Raw genomic sequence first — 16,104 nt, forward strand, 5'->3', positions numbered from 1 at the left:
TCTAGCATAGTGTACTGGCAAGACAACTAGTTTTGCGCCCTCAATCTTCCAGCTGTGCGACATGTAATCGACAGCTTACATTCAAAGCATATGAAAAAAAAATTTAGTTAAGCGTCACCAATGGCAGGCAGTGCTCGTCGTGCTTGCCACATTTCATCCATCCCCTTCAGAATTTTGTGCCGCAAGCGACGTGCAGTGCACGAGACCTGTGCTGACAAGTCCATAATATTCGACGTTTCGGCTTCTGGCATGGAAGCCTTGTTCAGAATACAGAACTATTTCTTGGCCTGGTCAGCTTCTGTTATTTCAATTGTCTTGGGAAGTGGAATGGGTAGGAGAGGCAGCAACTTATTGGTTGAGGATGCATTCCTCTGCTTCCCACTAAAACAGATTTCCCTGAAATTAGGAGTATAATTATGACTGGTGGCCATGTTCACACCAACTCTCACATACACGATGAAGAAGTTGACACTTTATTGGCACAAAGAGAGGTAGGCAGAAAAAAGAAAATGAAAAGGAGCTACAAACACACCCGCACACACACACACCCGTACACACACACACACGAAAAAAAAAAAAAAAAAAAAAAGCTGCAAACAGGTGGTCGCACTTCAGGCCTGTGCAAGTTCCGGGTCCTCGTCCGTGAACTCTCCTTCATCATCAGCCGTCGCCTCCTGGTACTGCTGGTACTCGGACACCAGGTCGTTCATGTTCGATTCGGCCTCGCTGAACTCCAATTCATCCATTCCTTCACCGGTGTACCAATGGAGAAAAGCTTTGCGCCTGAACATGGCTGCATAGTTAGAACACGAGAAATTGGTAAGGGGGGGGGGGGGGGGGGGGTTATAAGGTAACAGCACTGGTAGCTGGCGCACTGAGGTCCGATTGTTGAGGAATATTTTTGCCATGAATGCAACTAATGTCACCTCTTGGGAAATGCTGAATGAGCATCCTCAAAAAAGAGTGCATTAAGACAAACTGAAACAAGCACAAATACATATAGAGGTGCACGTTTGGAGGACTAATTGCATTTCTAAAAGTAGCCCTCGTTTAGCAATGAGCGAGAGGTGCTAGCTTCTACATAAAGCTTAGGCAATGTGCACCTGTGCAGGCTACTGCCTGAACGACAAATGTGCGCGCTACCTTTGGTTATACAGGGTGGTGCGACGATAATTGGAACACTAAAATTTTTTTCTGAACGAACTGCCGCTCTGTTCGCGCTCAAACTTCACACGAAGGTCGCATTTTGTGGTCTATTTTGTTTGACACCAGGAACAACGACGTGGGAAAATGGCAGCTGATTTGGACGTGCGAGCCAGCGCAAGTTTATCTTGGAACGACGGCGCCACCTGGGGTATTCAGAGAGAAACCCAGATTTGGGATTCACGGTAGGAAGGAGCCAAATGGTGTAGCAGGTGATCAGAAAATGTGGAAGCGGGTTTTCTGATCGTCTGCTAGCTCATTTGGCTCCTTCCTAGGTGCATTTTCTGATCGTCTGCTGCACCATTTGGCTCCTTCCAACCGTGAATCCCAAACATGCATTTTGCTCTGCATACCCCAGGTGGCGCCGTCGTTCCAAGATGAACTTGCGCTGGCTCGCACGTCCAAATCAGCCGCCATTTTCCCATAGGCGAAAATCGTTTTTATTTATTTTCAGAGTAACCAGCTAAGTACCGTCGTTCCCGCTGTCAAACAAAATAGACCACAAAACGCGACCTTCGTGTGAAGCACCACCCTGTATACTGGGGTGGAAGTGAGCTTGAGCCTTTTGGAGCAGCTCAGGGAGCAGGAACAATGCTGTTTTGTAGCAGCTTTGGAGCATTAAAAGGGTAGTTTTGGAACAGCTTTGGAGCACCAAAAGGAGAATTTTGGAGCAGTGCGAGTCTAGTCGCTGTAAAGTGGCCGTTAAGTCATTCAGGACGTTGGCGACCAGCAGAGAACTCGCCGATTACCCCTTTCTTCCTGCCTCCGACATGCCACCTCGCTTGTTTTGGAGCAGATTTCTAGATTCAAATATCACTTATTTGCTATTTCTCCTTTCTGGTAAATACAATAATTCAAATGGCTTTTACTCAACGTTCGATCAATACTGAGAAGACCACTTTTTTGACAGGATAGAAATATATATACTTTCTCTTTTTGTTCTGCTAAAAATATTAGTTAGGCACTAATTGCAGATAATTTACCGCCCTCTCCATCAACACTAGTTTTTTAACTGTTTTTATGTGAAAAAATTATCAAAATCAAAATTGTCAAGTTGTCAAAGAAAATCATGAAAAAAGAGTTGTCTATAACAAACCACGGATAGTAGAAAAAATTGAATATACACTTTGTAGGGAAACATTTCAAAAACACGTCCTAGAAAAAAATGTTGAGCTGCCCGAAACTGTTTGTCAAATTAAAAAAAAAAAAAATCTTGGCACCCGTGGTGCCTGTGCCATGTGGCGAAGCCCAACCTTGATTTCAGAATGGGCAATATTGGGTAGTTCCTTGGAACACATCCGGCGGTTTACAATATTAGAGGCGCCAATTTGTCCCCACGTGACGTACAAACATCTTGTCAATGACTGACCTTGCATTTACAGCCAGCACAGTATTCGGGACAAGCACGCGATGTGGAGAAAAACAAGAATGGCAGCAGCACTGGACAAAATGGCACAAAAAAAAAAAATTGGACCAGTCACGATAGTTCCACTTTGAAGCATATTTTACCAGAGAAACATGGGTTTAGCACAATTTCCTGTTTTGTTTCATTATAAGTTCTGCTTACTTGAGGGGAGACACTGCTCTTAAAACACCTTTTTCTAATTAAGTAAACTCTGTGAAACTTGTCAGCCTTGCTGCTTTTTCTGCTATTTCAAATATGTGACTTTTGTTTCAGTTGGTCAATTAGTTCTCACGATAATTAGAGATAATTACCCATTTTTGGAGGAACAATAGACAAAACAGTGCTAGTCACATAACTGTAATCTTTATATTTTCCAATACTATGAACCCTGGTGAATGCAATAAGAGAATCGGTTTCTTGATCCACCGCATAGAAATAGTTTTACAGTTCATTAAACTTTGGTGGCACCAGTGGCAAGGAACCATTTTGAGTGCCCATTTCAAACACCAAAGTTTAATCAGCTGTAAAATTAGTTCCAAGCGGTGCATCAAAAAACTAATTTTCTTGTTGCACTCTCTAGGGTTCATAGTATTGGAAAATATAAAAATTACTGTTATGTGAGTAGCACTATTATGTCTATTGTTCCTCCAAAAATGGCCAATTATCTCTAATTATCTTGGCAACTGATTGACCTACTCGGAAAGTAGTGCCATATTTGAAATCAGTGGAAAAAAAAGCAGCAAGACTGGCAAGTTTCACAAAGTTTATTTAACAATTAAAGGAAGCTGCTTTAAGAGCAGTGTCCCCCCCCCTTAAACTTGTTCAAAGGCGTTTTCAGTGGATCTAGTAATGTGTTTTATTGCCATGTAGTTGCTTCCAGCTTCAAAATGTTCTAACTTTTTGTATGTACATCAAACTGTCCACAAGTTCTGTAGCCTACCGAATCGAATGCTATCCAGATAGTCATTTTTTAAACTAACACTCAAGTTCTTTCATGATCTGTTGGCTCATGTGTAGTGAAAGTACACACTCGCATAAAAGGGTTTCGGCGCTTGTCTTCAAGGCAGTTCATCATCACTGTTAAAAGACATTTGTGCGACAAACTCGTCAGCACCGCAGGCATTTTACTTGTTTAAACATTTCTGTGTGCCCAGGATGCTGCTTTTGGTGCTTTCTCAAATCCTAATGCTTGTTCTGGCTGCTCCAAAACCTACTTTTGGCTGCTCCAAAAGCTGCTCCAAAATGACTCGACCCAGTCACATCACTGAGAGTGCAAACCTGACAATTGAAAATCGCCTCCTGATTCACCATTCGTGCCCTGATAAAAACCAAATGCTGATGCAGAGTAATTACGAGTGGCATCCCTTCTTTGGTAGCAGTGACGCGTCATGACAACGCCCCCTTCTCCACACCCAGGTGATAAACGCATGTCAAAAATCACATTTTTGCTGCAAAAATGAAAAAACAAAGCCGATTTTTTTTTCCAGAAATGCCTGGAACGCCCCGAAAAGGGGCTCCTGAGGTATCATTCAAATTGAACAATTTGAATAGGCGCGGTAACGAAAGAGTTGAGACACCACAGCTGACAGAGCAATCACCCCCAAAAAAACTAAGAGAAGCGATGTCATGAAAACAACCAAGAGAACACCAGAGCTAGGCAAAATGGCCTCTCTTGCACCTAAGAGGAAAAGAAACTAAAGAGGAAATGAGGTAATCCAGCTCGACTGAACCTGACTAGTCCAGAGAAATGAAAAACAGTTAAGTGTTCCTATTCACAAAACAAAGAAAAAAATATATTATACTTTCTATCTAAGCAAAAAATACTGTACAACTGTCATGTATATCCACGTAACAAACCAGTGTGTATCAACTTGTTTTTTCGAGCGTGAACAGCAGGCTTACTGGAGGGATAACGGGAATGTAACATGCCTCTCTCCCCCCCCCCCCCCCCCACACACACACACAAGAAACAGGCGGCATTGGGTAAGACACACCTACGGAGCTGGTTATTTGCATATAGCTGCTAGCGCAACAGACTGTCCGCGCTTATCTCATCCTGTTCAACACGGCACGGTGGCTAACCCTTGGAATGGCAAGCACATTCACGATAAAATAAAATGGCGAGGGTCCGACTGAACGATAAAACTTTTTCTTTTTGCTTTCTACACTAAGCGGAAAGATGGCAATGATGGCTGGTGCTGACTCATTCATCATGGCGCTATGCGGTGAAGCTGCATTTCAGGGCAAAGTTCGCGCATCACCCGCACCCCAGGTCACCCCCAAGTCCCGTGAAACCACGCCGCTACTTAAATTAAGGGACCGGGAAATTGTGATGAGTGACTCAGCTCCGAGCATTATTCCTTTAGGGAGTTTGCCCAAGCACCACATTGTGAATGACAGCTGAACGGATGAGTCCCTACTGCTCCCTGTTGAACGCGACTGGCATTAAACATCACCTCACAGTTCACCCGCCGCGGTGGCTCAGTGGCTAAGGCGTTGCGCTGCTGAGCACAAGGTCGCGGGTTCGATTCCCGGCCGCGGCGGCCGCTTTTCTGATGGAGGCGAAAAGCAAAAACGCCCGTGTGTTCGAGATTTCGGCGCACGTTAAAGATCCCCAGGTGGTCAAAATTAATCCTGAGCCCTCCACTACGGCGCGCCTCATCGCCTGCGTTGCGTCGGTGCGTTAAACCCTACAATCAATCAAATCACCTCACAGTTGCCTCACATCATGCGGCGCTGCTGTGGAGCAGTTTTGGCGCAATACTGCCTTTTGGAGCAGGATGGCGCTGGAAGAGCAGATTGGCGCAGCATGGCGCAAATAGCGCAGCACTTCCACCCACGTATGTACGCCCTACATACGAATTAGGCTAACAGACCACGCCGTGAAAGCCAGGACATACCTGTGAACTGCTCAGAGATGCGCTTGAAGATCTCCTGAATGGCGGTGTTGTTGCCGATGAAGGTGGCAGACATCTTGAGGCCACGAGGTGGAATGTCGCACACCGCCGTCTTGACGTTGTTGGGGATCCATTCCACGAAGTAGGACGCGTTCTTGTTCTGAATGTTGAGCATCTGCTCGTCCACCTCGCGCATGGACATCCGGCCTCGGAAGATGGCCGCCACGGTCAGGTAGCGGCCGTGGCGGGGGTCGCAAGCCGCCATCATGTTTTTGGCATCAAACATCTGCTGAGTCAGTTCAGGCACCGACAGGGCTCGGTACTCCAGCGTGCCCCTGGCGGTTAGCGGGGCGAAGCCGGGCATGAAGAAATGCAGACGCGGGAAAGGAACCATATTGGTGGCCAGCTTGCGCAGGTCCGCGTTCAGCTGACCTGGGAACCTGCATGCATTACAAATGGAAGGGGTCAGATGCTGGGGGACCCAAAAGTTGAAGTTCTGAAAGAGCATTTAGGTGCAGACACCAAGAAGATGCTCTGATTGAAAAACTTCGTTAATACTCGCGCACTGACTGCACTGTAAAAAGGAAGGAAGCAAGAACCGATTGAGCCGTCTCCAGGGGGACCCACCTGAGGCAGGTGGTGACACCCGACATGGTGGCCGACACAAGGTGGTTGAGGTCCCCGTAGGTCGGAGTGGTCAGCTTCAGCGTGCGAAAGCATATGTCGTACAAGGCCTCGTTGTCGATGCAGAAAGTCTCGTCAGTGTTCTCAATCAGCTGGTTCGCAGACAGGGTCGCATTGTAGGGCTCCACCACCGTGTCGGAGACCTTGGGAGAAGGAACGACGCTGAAAGTGTTAATGATGCGGTCGGGGTACTCCTCCCGGATCTTCGAGATGAGCATGGTGCCCATGCCTGAGCCCGTGCCCCCGCCAAGGGAGTGGGTTAGCTGGAAGCCCTGCAGGCAGTCGCACGCCTCGGACTCTCTGCGCACCACATCAAGGACAGGATCGCTCAATTCGGCACCCTCGGTGTAATGGCCCTTGGCCCAGTTGTTGCCGGCACCGCTCTGGCCTGCGAGATCCCACAACGAGGACACTCCTCAGGCTGAAGCAGCAATTTTGCATTTCTGGAGCATGTCAGCCAGGATAGAAAAGGGCAAATATGAAAATTTAAAGTGTTAACGGTGGTGATTAAATGTGCAGCAATTGACCTAGCCCATATGATTAATAGGGCAGGCAAGGATAATGGCTTGGAGCTCGCACCAAAGACAAAGTTGTCGGGCCTGAAGAGCTGGCCAAAAGGTCCAGACCGCGCAGAGTCCATGGTGCCAGGCTCCAGGTCCACCAGAATGGCCCGTGGCACGTATTTTCCTCCTAAAGCAAAACAGCAGGCGCGCAGTCAGCTCAAGAACACATGTGCACAGGCCACAAACACTGCCAATCGGGGATATAGCAAGACAAAAGGGGCCTGGAACAGGAGAGGAAAAATGAATCTGGACCAGCCATGTAATCCTGACCACTGTAAGTGCAGCACGGATGGGCACAAACTAGGCTGAGTTAGATGTAATACTCTGTGACACCACTTTAGCTTTCTTTGTAAGTAAAGTAAGCAAGCAAATTTCTTAGCTTTGGGGGAGCATCCTGTATTGTGCTATGTAAGCCGAGTAATAAATATTTTCTAATTGGGGTACGGGAAACACTGTGCACAAAAGGACAATGGAGAGCAGAAGCCCTTACCAGAGGCTTCATTGTAGTAGACATTCAAGCGTTCCGACTGCAAGTCAGAGTCCCCTTCGTAGCTGCCATTCGGAAGGATCCCATGCTCATCCGAGATCACCTCCCAGAACTGCACACAAGTAGAAGGGTGTGAAAGGATCTTAAGTGTGCACAGAAGCGTGAATATGCAGCTCAAATGACGCAACAAATTGTTCGAGGGGGCGCTACGTGACAGCCAACTACAAAACTACAGAGCATGACAAAAGCAGCCCAATTGCGTCGAGGCACAGGATTTTGGGGGTAAAAGAGCCTGGTAAGGTGCCTGGTAAGGTCGTCTGCTTCACTTTTCAACCACGAATAAAACCCATATAAGCACTGCATGAGCTGCTCCATGAACAGCTCCATCCACACCATTCCCTCCGCAGCGTCAGGAAGCCAGCGCAACCAAGTCACGATCTGATAAAGTTGCGCTACTATGAAATGACACTAGCCGGCTAGCTTCTTGATTTGCATCCCCCGTTATTCCCCCGTGCAGGCCATTCAGGGGACAAAGGCGGGCCACTTTCATGTACGGTAAGTGAGAAGGCCCTTGATGAGCTGACACTGCGCGTGGAAAGCCACTGTATGGCAAGGGCTGGAAGACAAGACGGCCCCCGAAAAATTTTATCCATGCACGGCCGTTGTGTCAGTTGAAGTTTAAAATTGCAGCATCTACTTTTCAGTGAAAGAGCCACAGCAATGCTCTAATACTCTCTAATTTGGTCGAACCATGAGATATAGCTAATCACTGATGGTCCGATAAATGAGGCGATGAAGCGCCCTTGCCTACATGGGAATATTTAATTTTTGGCTGGGTGGCTGAATACAGGGATCGCTGGCCAACGCTTGCTCTCCCTCATCGTTAAGCTATGCCCTCTGCAATCGCTATGCCCGCGTTATCATGCCTCGTCCCACGAAAGCATCGACCAAGTACAGCTTCGCTGTTAGAAAGCATAAGCGGGGGCACCGTCAAATCGCAGCTCACAAACGTCGCCTTGCGCGTGCGAACCACTAGGAATTACTGTGAAAAAGAAGGGTATGTTTAAATCGAGAGAGAGAGCAGGAATTCGATTTAAAATTGCGGCTAATAAAACACACGCAAAGATATGCTGCTAAACGTCGCTGCCGTACCGTCAGGATCGGGTCTTCGCGCCGGCACGGGCGTAAACGGGCGCGACTTTCGATAGTTTATCGGGTCATCGTGCCGGCACGGGCGTAAACGGGCGCGACTTTCGATAGTTTCTCTCCTCTTCGGGGCTATGGCGCAAGACGACGAACAAAATGTGGATTTAAGCAAGATTGTGAAAAAGCATGCATTCATCAGATTATTTAAGGAGTCGATCAAAGACAGCTGATACCTGCGGAATGAACATGGCCGCGAGCCATTACGTTAGGCCTAACAGCACCACCTGACATCGACGCGGAGGAAGCCAATTTCCGGCACAAAATCCAGTTATCTTACCTTGCAACCGATTTGGTTGCCGCATTGCCCGACTTGAATGTGGACGATTTCTCGCATATTGGAAGACCTAGACCCGGGACGATGAACAAGGAGCCGTTGCAATACAAGCTGAAAAAAAAATGCGGAATAACTCGCTGACCGGACTTAGCCTGCTTTTATCGTCTAACACGAGCCACGACCACCAATCGCTTGGAGATCGCCACTCCTAATGCAGTGATTGGCGAGTTTTGATGACGACGATGATGATATTGTTGCCACTACCTTTTTTAACAGGCGTCGACCACCAATTGGAGCTCGCCACTCCCAATGCACTGATTGGCGAGTTTTGATGATGATAATGGTCATGATGATGGCGCGCAAAAAATGACACGTACCCGCTTTGCTGGATTTGTCAAGATGAACTTGGTTTAGTCAACGAATTCAGTTAGCCAAGACGAAAACAGGGGAGTCGAAGGAACGTAACTTTAGAATCGTTAGAAAAGGGGGGGGGGGGGGGACGAGCAAAAGAAAGGCGAACCTGACCGTTAATGCGTTTCCATAATCTCCCCCCCAATCACGTGACAGGTCACTTCGCGCGCTGCGCTATTCTATTGAGCAACTGCTAAAAAGAGCGCGCCGTTCGGCCTCTGTGGCCTTGAGTTGGCGTTATGGGTACTGGCGCTGACGGCCTGGGTTCGAGCCCCTGCGGGTCAATACATTATTACTACTTCAGGTACAAACCCAGGAAACTCCAGGTACCGTTCCCCTGACCTTCAAGCAAGCGTTTCGTGCACCCAAGGTCAAGCAAGCCCACGTGCGGCTCTTCGCGCCGACGGAAGCTCCACCGACCACGCTTCGGCCGCCGACCGAACCTATCGCGGTGGCGAATCCCCAATTAAACGGTGAAACCACAGAGTAAGATCCTTGGGTGAAACCGTCTAGTCTAGTAGCTCGTTCGTTCCAAGAAGAGCGTTCCTGAGAGGGAGGTGGAGGGAAAGAAAAATGACGCGTGCCATCAGGAAACGATGCAAGGCGCTGGCCGCATCAGACAACCGCGCGTTCGCCCCTACAGCGGCACTGCTCCGGCGGCGTCTGTGTGTTGTATTGCCGTGCAACTGTGTGCGCGTTCACTGCGCGCTCTGTCCCGAAAACCGAGCTTTCGTTCGACAAACTTGGCTTAGCCGCGTTCCACCACGGCAGAATTTATGGCTACGATTGCATGTGTATCGTGCCCGAGACGCAAAACACTTTCAAGGGATGACCGCCGTCCACCCTCGAGAGAATAAAATTTGCTTATGTCGGGTGCTAGAAAGCTTCGCTGGTCATCCACCTTCATAGAGTGGAATGTCTCGTGACTTTATCTGCGGTTTCGTAAATCCCCCAACTTCGGCATCGCAACTCGTCGATCTGGCGCAAGTATAGCTGAGGCGAAATTGCACGATGTGCGCCGTCATCGCTAAGCAGTGCGTTTCGAGACTGCGTCTTGTACCTAAAGGCAAGCTTCTTCAACATAATTTCTAAAACTTCGACAGCGCACTGATGTTTCGAAACTGAAACAAAAATCAACCGTATAGACATGTGACAGATAATCTGGTTAAGATGGTATTGGCTTTACCTGTTACCGAGATACTTTCCGCTCTTGCCCATTACAGTCAATACTTGTTGGCCCAAGATGCATCTGATCAGACTTCACACTTCTCTTGAGTTTGGGCACTTCACTTTTCACTGGAAAAGAAGTTTCTGTCAAACTTACTTGTGTGAAGTTTCGTTGACGGCCTCTCGCTGTGGTGTCCCCTATCCTAATAATTTACATCGGGCAGCTCTAACGTCCTCTCCCTTGTGTTACTTCTGCCAAGAGAATGAACCCCTTGCACGTTTCTTTCTTTTCTTTCGCCGGACACTCCCCCAGGCCTGCCGCGCGCAGGACTACCATTGGCTCTTGGTGCTTTCGTTTTTCTGGGGCACAAAGCTGGGCTGCTTCCATAGAGATGTGTCACACCGTCCAACCATTTCTTTCAGAAAAAGCTCGTTCTCCGAACTAGAGCTTTCCGGTCGTGTGTTTGCAAACGCTTGATGGCTAACGCTCCCCACGTGGCATGTGTGGCGTCACTTCGGCCGATGCAGAACGTTAATTGAACGTGCTCATGGGCTGTACCCCGAACCTAAGACGACATAAAGGATACCAAATCACCACTATTAACGAAAACAACGCATCGAATCGATCTTATAAAGCGTTTTTACAATAAAAAAAATGGCTGGTGGTTACGATACTCACTAATGCGAAATTTCTGCGCAGCGCGAACTGCAGTCTTCTCAGTGACGGCGCATTCCTGCTACGTCTAAGGAAGTGATCGCCGCATCAGCGAACGTACGGACGAGACCATGCCTCGCGCAATCCTCTGCATGCCAGCCTCACCCCTCACACTTTCGCCATACTTTCATCCTCCGTTTTTTTCTGCGCGCTCTTCTTCGGTGGCCTCTGCTCTCGATTCACCTGCAGCTGTGGCTCACTGACTGAGGCGTTGTACTGCTGATTTTGTTTTGATTCCCCGCCGCGGCGGCCGCTTTTCTGATGGAGGCGAAAAGCGAAAACGCCCGTGTGTTCGAGATTTCGGCGCACGTTAAAGATCCCCAGGTGGTCGAAATAAATCCGGGGCGCTCCACTAAGGCGCGCCTCATCGCCTGTGTAGCGTCGGCGCATTAAACCTCATAATAAAAAAAATGGCTCCAGTCCACGCTGTGAAGGTGGTTGCAAAGCAACGCTGTAAACGGCACCTACAACAATCGCCCATGCGACGTCACTTGAAGTCACACACGTGGCTCTACAAAGAGTGAAACCAGAGATTCTGCCAGGCGTTACCTGGGATTCGCGGTGGCGCCGTCCCGAACGCAGCAGCGTCGGCCACGGCCGGGCTACAGCGGCGGACGCCGCTGCAGTAGCCCGGCCGTGCGTCGGCCGCGGTCGGCAGAAAGGAAACGGAGAGGAGCGTCTTTCGAAGGGTGAGGGCAGGGAGGCACGCGAGGCTACTGCGTCATCTCTCTCACTCTCTACCTCTCGCCCTTGTTTCATGTTGTTGATGATGATTGATGATTGCTATTGGTTTCCCCATGGAGGAGAGAGAGAGAGAGAGAAATAAACGTTTATTGTCTGAAAAGACTAGCTAGGACTTGGCCCTTGCCGGTCCGAGGTGGTAGGTCTCCTCAGTCCAGGAAACCTCTGGCGGTGGCTGCCGTCTTCGCCCGGTTCACCAGATTCTTCTGGTTCTCCGGATCCTCGGAGACGAGCAGCGCCTCCCACTTTTCAGCGACGTCGTGGTCACCGGTGGTATGGGCGCTTGCATTGTTTTGTGGTGCGGAAGTCTGTATTGTTGAGGACGCTTGGCTACCCACAGGTGGGTCTGGGCGGCGGTCTTCGCAAGGGCACTCCAGGATCATGTGCGGCAAGGTGTCGGGTATATCACAATAAGGGCAGAGATAAGGGAATTGCGTGGGGTAAATGCGGTGCATGATTATTCCGTGTGCATATGTGTTTGTTTGGAGGCGACGAAGGATTACACTTTCTTCCTTGGTGAGATCGAGATGTGGTGGGGGATATCTCCTCCGCTCAAGTCGGTAGTGCTCCAATATTGCCCTATAGGTAGTGGGTACCTCTTCTGCGCCCGTTGCCGCACGGATGTTGGGTGGCAGGAAGGCCCGGCTTGTATGTTCTCGGGCTGCAGCGTGCGCTGCTTCGTTTCCCGCCATCCCTTCATGCCCCGGGATCCAGGTGACGTAGGCGTCAGGAAGTTGGGGGCGCGTCTTTAAGATTTTAAGTGCTGTCGCGGACACGCGTCCTTTTTGGAAGTTCCGACATGCCGCTTGGGAGTCGGTGAATATCAGTGCTCGGTCGCTGCAGGTTGTCATTGCCAAGGCGATGGCTGCTTCTTCCGCCGTTTCGGGGTTACGAGCCGGTATTGTTGCCGACGCCAGTTCCCTGCCTCGTTGGTCCGTGACGCTTACTGCGAAAGCAGTGTGGTCTGGGTATCGAGCGGCATCTGTGTATCTTGTGTTGGGATCTTTGGCATATTTTCGCAGGAGTGCCTTCGATCTTGCTTCTCTTCTTTCTTTATGGTAAGAGGGGTGCATGTTACGTGGTATGCGTGCTACAAAGATGGCCTCTCGAAGTTCCAATGGTAGTCTTGCTTTTTCGTCGGTGTCCGCGATGTATGTTTCACTGTAATTGAGATAGCGGAGTACTGCTCTGCCTGTAGAAGTGAGCTTGAGGCGTTCGAGTTGGCTGGCTTTGTGGGCTTCGGCCATCTCCTCCCACGTATTATGTACGCCTAATTTAAGCAGCTTGTCGGTGGATGCCATGAAAGGGACTCCCAGAGCAGTCTTGGTTGCTTTCCTGGTCATTATGTCCTTTTTTTTTATTTCAGCGCTTTTTAAGGCTAAGTAAAGGGTGCCGTACGTCATCCTACTGGTTATTAATGCTTGAATGATCCGTAAGGTGTCTTGTTCTTTGAGCCCCCTTCGTTGATTTGTGATTCTTTTAACGAGGTGGGTGACTTGTGTCACTGTTTGCTGTAGCTTGGGAAGATGAGCTGCACCCGATCCATCTTTGTGTATTGTAAGACCCAGTACCCGAAGGGAGTTGACCTTGGGAATTTCCACTCCGTAAAGAGTGACGCTGGGATCCGCATCAACAAGTTTGGGTGGCCGTCCTCGAGTTCGAGCCTTCAGCACGAGAAGTTCGGACTTGTCCGGAGCGCACTGGAGGCCGCAAGAGTCTAAGTAGGTAACTATCACGTCGATAGCCTCCTGTAGAGAGTCCTGTTGTTTCCCCGTTGTAGGCGCTCTCGCCCACAGCGTGAGGTCGTCTGCGTAAAGAGCATGCCTTAGTCCTTCGATGGTCTTAAGTTTCTTTGGCAGGTGTAGCATGGCGATGTTGAAAAGCAGCGGGGAGACCACCGAACCTTGAGGCGTGCCTTTGTTTGGTAGCTGGAATTTTTCGCCTCGAAGGTTGCCGATGCCCACCGTTGCCGTACGATTGGTGAGGAAGTTTCGAACATAATTATAAGCTTTGGGGCCACAATTGGTACTTCGCAGATTTTCGAGGATCTTTTCGTGCTTGACATTGTCAAAGGCGCCCTTTACGTCGACGGCGAGTATGCAGGACTTGTGATGGCGATCCAGGCGGTCTATGATGTCCTCCTTCAGAAGCAAAAGGATGTCTTGGGTAGACAGATGCTGTCGGAACCCAAACATCGTGTCCGGTATGTAGCCGTTGTCCTCGAGATATGACGTGAGCCGAGCATGGACCATGTGCTCAAGAAGTTTACCCGCACAGGAAGTCAGCGATATAGGGCGAAGATTCTCAATACGTAGAGGCTTGTTTGGCTTGGGAATCATGGTCACATCCGAATGCTTCCAGGTTGCCGGCAGTTCGCCTGTTTCCCAGCATACGTTAAAATACTCTAGGAGCGCTTCTGCTGCGTTTGAAGGTAGGTTACGGAGGAGCTTATTGGTAATCTTGTCATTGCCGGGCGAAGTGTTCCTTGTGAGTTTGGCCAGGGCTGCCTCCATTTCAGCTTTTGTGAAGGGCCGATCGAGGTCAGGATTATGCTGGCCACGGTACGGATCAGTACTTGTCGGACTCGATGGGATGTTACCGGTCAACTTGCGTTGTATCTCATCTAGTATGTCTTGTTGGGTGCCTGCGTATGAGTGGATTAATTTTTGGAGGTCTTGCTTTTGCTGCATTTTTGTCGCTGTAGTCGCCAGGAGGCTTCGTAAGATATGCCAGGTCCTTTTCGTGCTGAGGGTGCCCTGAAGTTGGTCACATGCTTTGTCCCAATTTTGCCGGCAGAGTAGGGCGCCATATTCTTCGGCTTTCTTAGTGATGGCGGCGATTTTCAGCTTGAGTTTTCTGTTGTGCTTTTGTCTTTTCCACCGTTTGAGGAGGCTTCTTCTTGCTTCCCAAAGGTGGGAGAGGTGAAGGTCAACAGCGGGAGTATCTGTGCTCAGTTGAATTATTTTTGTATGCTCTTCCGCTTTCTCAAGTATCTTAGAAAGCCATTCGTCAATTTCTTCGATGTTTCCGGGATTGAGGTCGCTACGGAAGGCTTTCCAATCCGTGAGTTTTGCTGTCCCGGACCGAACAGTTCTTTTTCGATGGCTTATCTCGAGTTGTAGTATATGGTGGTCACTTCCTAACGTCTCCTCTAGTCGGGTCCATTCCGCCTGCGGGATACCGTGGGTAAAGGTGAGGTCGGGATTAGTGTCTCTGGAGACGCTGTTTCCTACTCGGGTTGGTTGCAGCGGATCGTTCCAGAGACTTAAATGGTGAGATTGGGCTGCGTCATGGATTCGGGTCCCTTTCTTGGTTGTTGACGGGTACCCCCACGCCGTGTGTGGAGCATTAAAGTCCCCCATGGAGGAAGAAAAACTTTTCTTTCCTCCATGGGTTTCCCCTTTGTAGCGGAGTGATGACATGTCATCTTACCTATGTTTTATACTCTTGGTTTAATACTATAGCGCTGCTTAGGGCAGGCACAAAAAGCTTATTAGGCACTCAATACTTTTTTTTTCTGTTACAGGTGGTAACAGAAAAAAAAGTATTTTGTGTCGCCTCCGAAGCACCCTCCCCCTCCTCAGCCGCTGAATGAAAACCAGCGTCTGCTTCCCCGCCTCCACGTGTGGGCGTAGCTTAGTCGCTAAGACTACGGGCTCTCGCTCCGCTTCTCTTCGGGCCCAGGTTCGATCCTTGGCGGTGCCAGTAGTGTTATTTAGCCTGGTTGGGAGTTTCTTGTGGCGCACAACCGTTGGCTGGTAGAGGTAGAAAGCTTTGCTGAAAAAATCTCTCGATTATCTCGTAGCGCATCACCGCTGAGGAGCGTCTCGAGCCGCCACGGCATACCGCATTCCCCCTCACAACTTCCTCCTCCGTTTTTCTGCTCGTTGTATCTCGTCTGTCTTCGGTGTCCCCTTCGTTTGCTCAGTTACAACGAGAAATGATGGCGCCATGGAACCACAGGATCGGGCGCCTAACTGCTGCGCACGAATATGCAAAAAATTATTAGTCATTCTACTCCGTGAAGGGATTTCCAGTGAATCTTTTTTAGTATACGACATAGAGGTGGCACAAAATTTCGGGGAAAGGTGTGAGCGAATTTTATTTCTCTAGAGCGTGGACGGGGTCATGCTTTCGAAATTTCTTTTGCGTCTTGGACACGATAAGTAAAAGCTCGTCAATTCGAACCGCCAGGGGAAGCCATCTTAGTATGAATGAGTTCGAACTAATGAAAGTGAAAAATATCTATGATTTGGAAGCAGCAGGGCATGTCAACAACTTAATGCTTGAGGAAGTCCGTGGTTGAAGTCTGCATTTGGTCAGCCAGCTCTTTTTGCACTAATGAGCAAAT

At 49.1% G+C, this 16,104-nt stretch overlaps 2 protein-coding genes across 5 annotated transcripts in view; one reads left to right on the plus strand and one right to left on the minus strand.

Annotated features, from left to right (window-relative positions):
• On the minus strand, positions 1-9,012 carry LOC144155661 (tubulin beta-2 chain-like). 4 transcript variants are annotated; one of them, XM_077687247.1, is made up of 7 exons: positions 8,984-9,012; positions 8,723-8,830; positions 7,243-7,351; positions 6,769-6,879; positions 6,133-6,577; positions 5,509-5,945; positions 2-793 (listed from the first exon to the last, which is right to left on the minus strand). In XM_077687247.1, the coding sequence occupies exons 2-7, from the start codon at positions 8,777-8,779 to the stop codon at positions 612-614; spliced, it is 1,341 nt and encodes a 446-aa protein (XP_077543373.1). In that variant the 5' UTR covers positions 8,780-8,830; positions 8,984-9,012; the 3' UTR covers positions 2-611. The 4 variants fall into 4 exon arrangements, with proteins under 4 accessions (XP_077543375.1, XP_077543376.1, XP_077543373.1 ...); XM_077687249.1 differs by lacking the exons at positions 8,723-8,830; positions 8,984-9,012 and adding an exon at positions 8,619-8,665 and having other exon boundaries at positions 1-793; XM_077687250.1 differs by lacking the exons at positions 8,723-8,830; positions 8,984-9,012 and adding an exon at positions 8,392-8,610 and having other exon boundaries at positions 1-793.
• Positions 7,358-16,104, plus strand: part of LOC144155662 (paired box protein Pax-1-like) — a 60,888-nt gene continuing 52,141 nt past the window's right edge. Inside the window, exon 1 of the mRNA XM_077687251.1 lies at positions 7,358-7,794. Coding sequence (XP_077543377.1) covers positions 7,788-7,794 — 7 coding nt within the window. The 5' untranslated portion in view covers positions 7,358-7,787. The remainder of the gene's footprint in view (positions 7,795-16,104) is intronic.

The sequence above is a fragment of the Haemaphysalis longicornis genome, unplaced genomic scaffold (genome assembly GCF_048455015.1).
Source record: "Haemaphysalis longicornis isolate Haplotype H1 unplaced genomic scaffold, Haemaphysalis longicornis Haplotype H1 scaffold_1, whole genome shotgun sequence".
NCBI classification, from domain to species: domain Eukaryota; kingdom Metazoa; phylum Arthropoda; class Arachnida; order Ixodida; family Ixodidae; genus Haemaphysalis; species Haemaphysalis longicornis.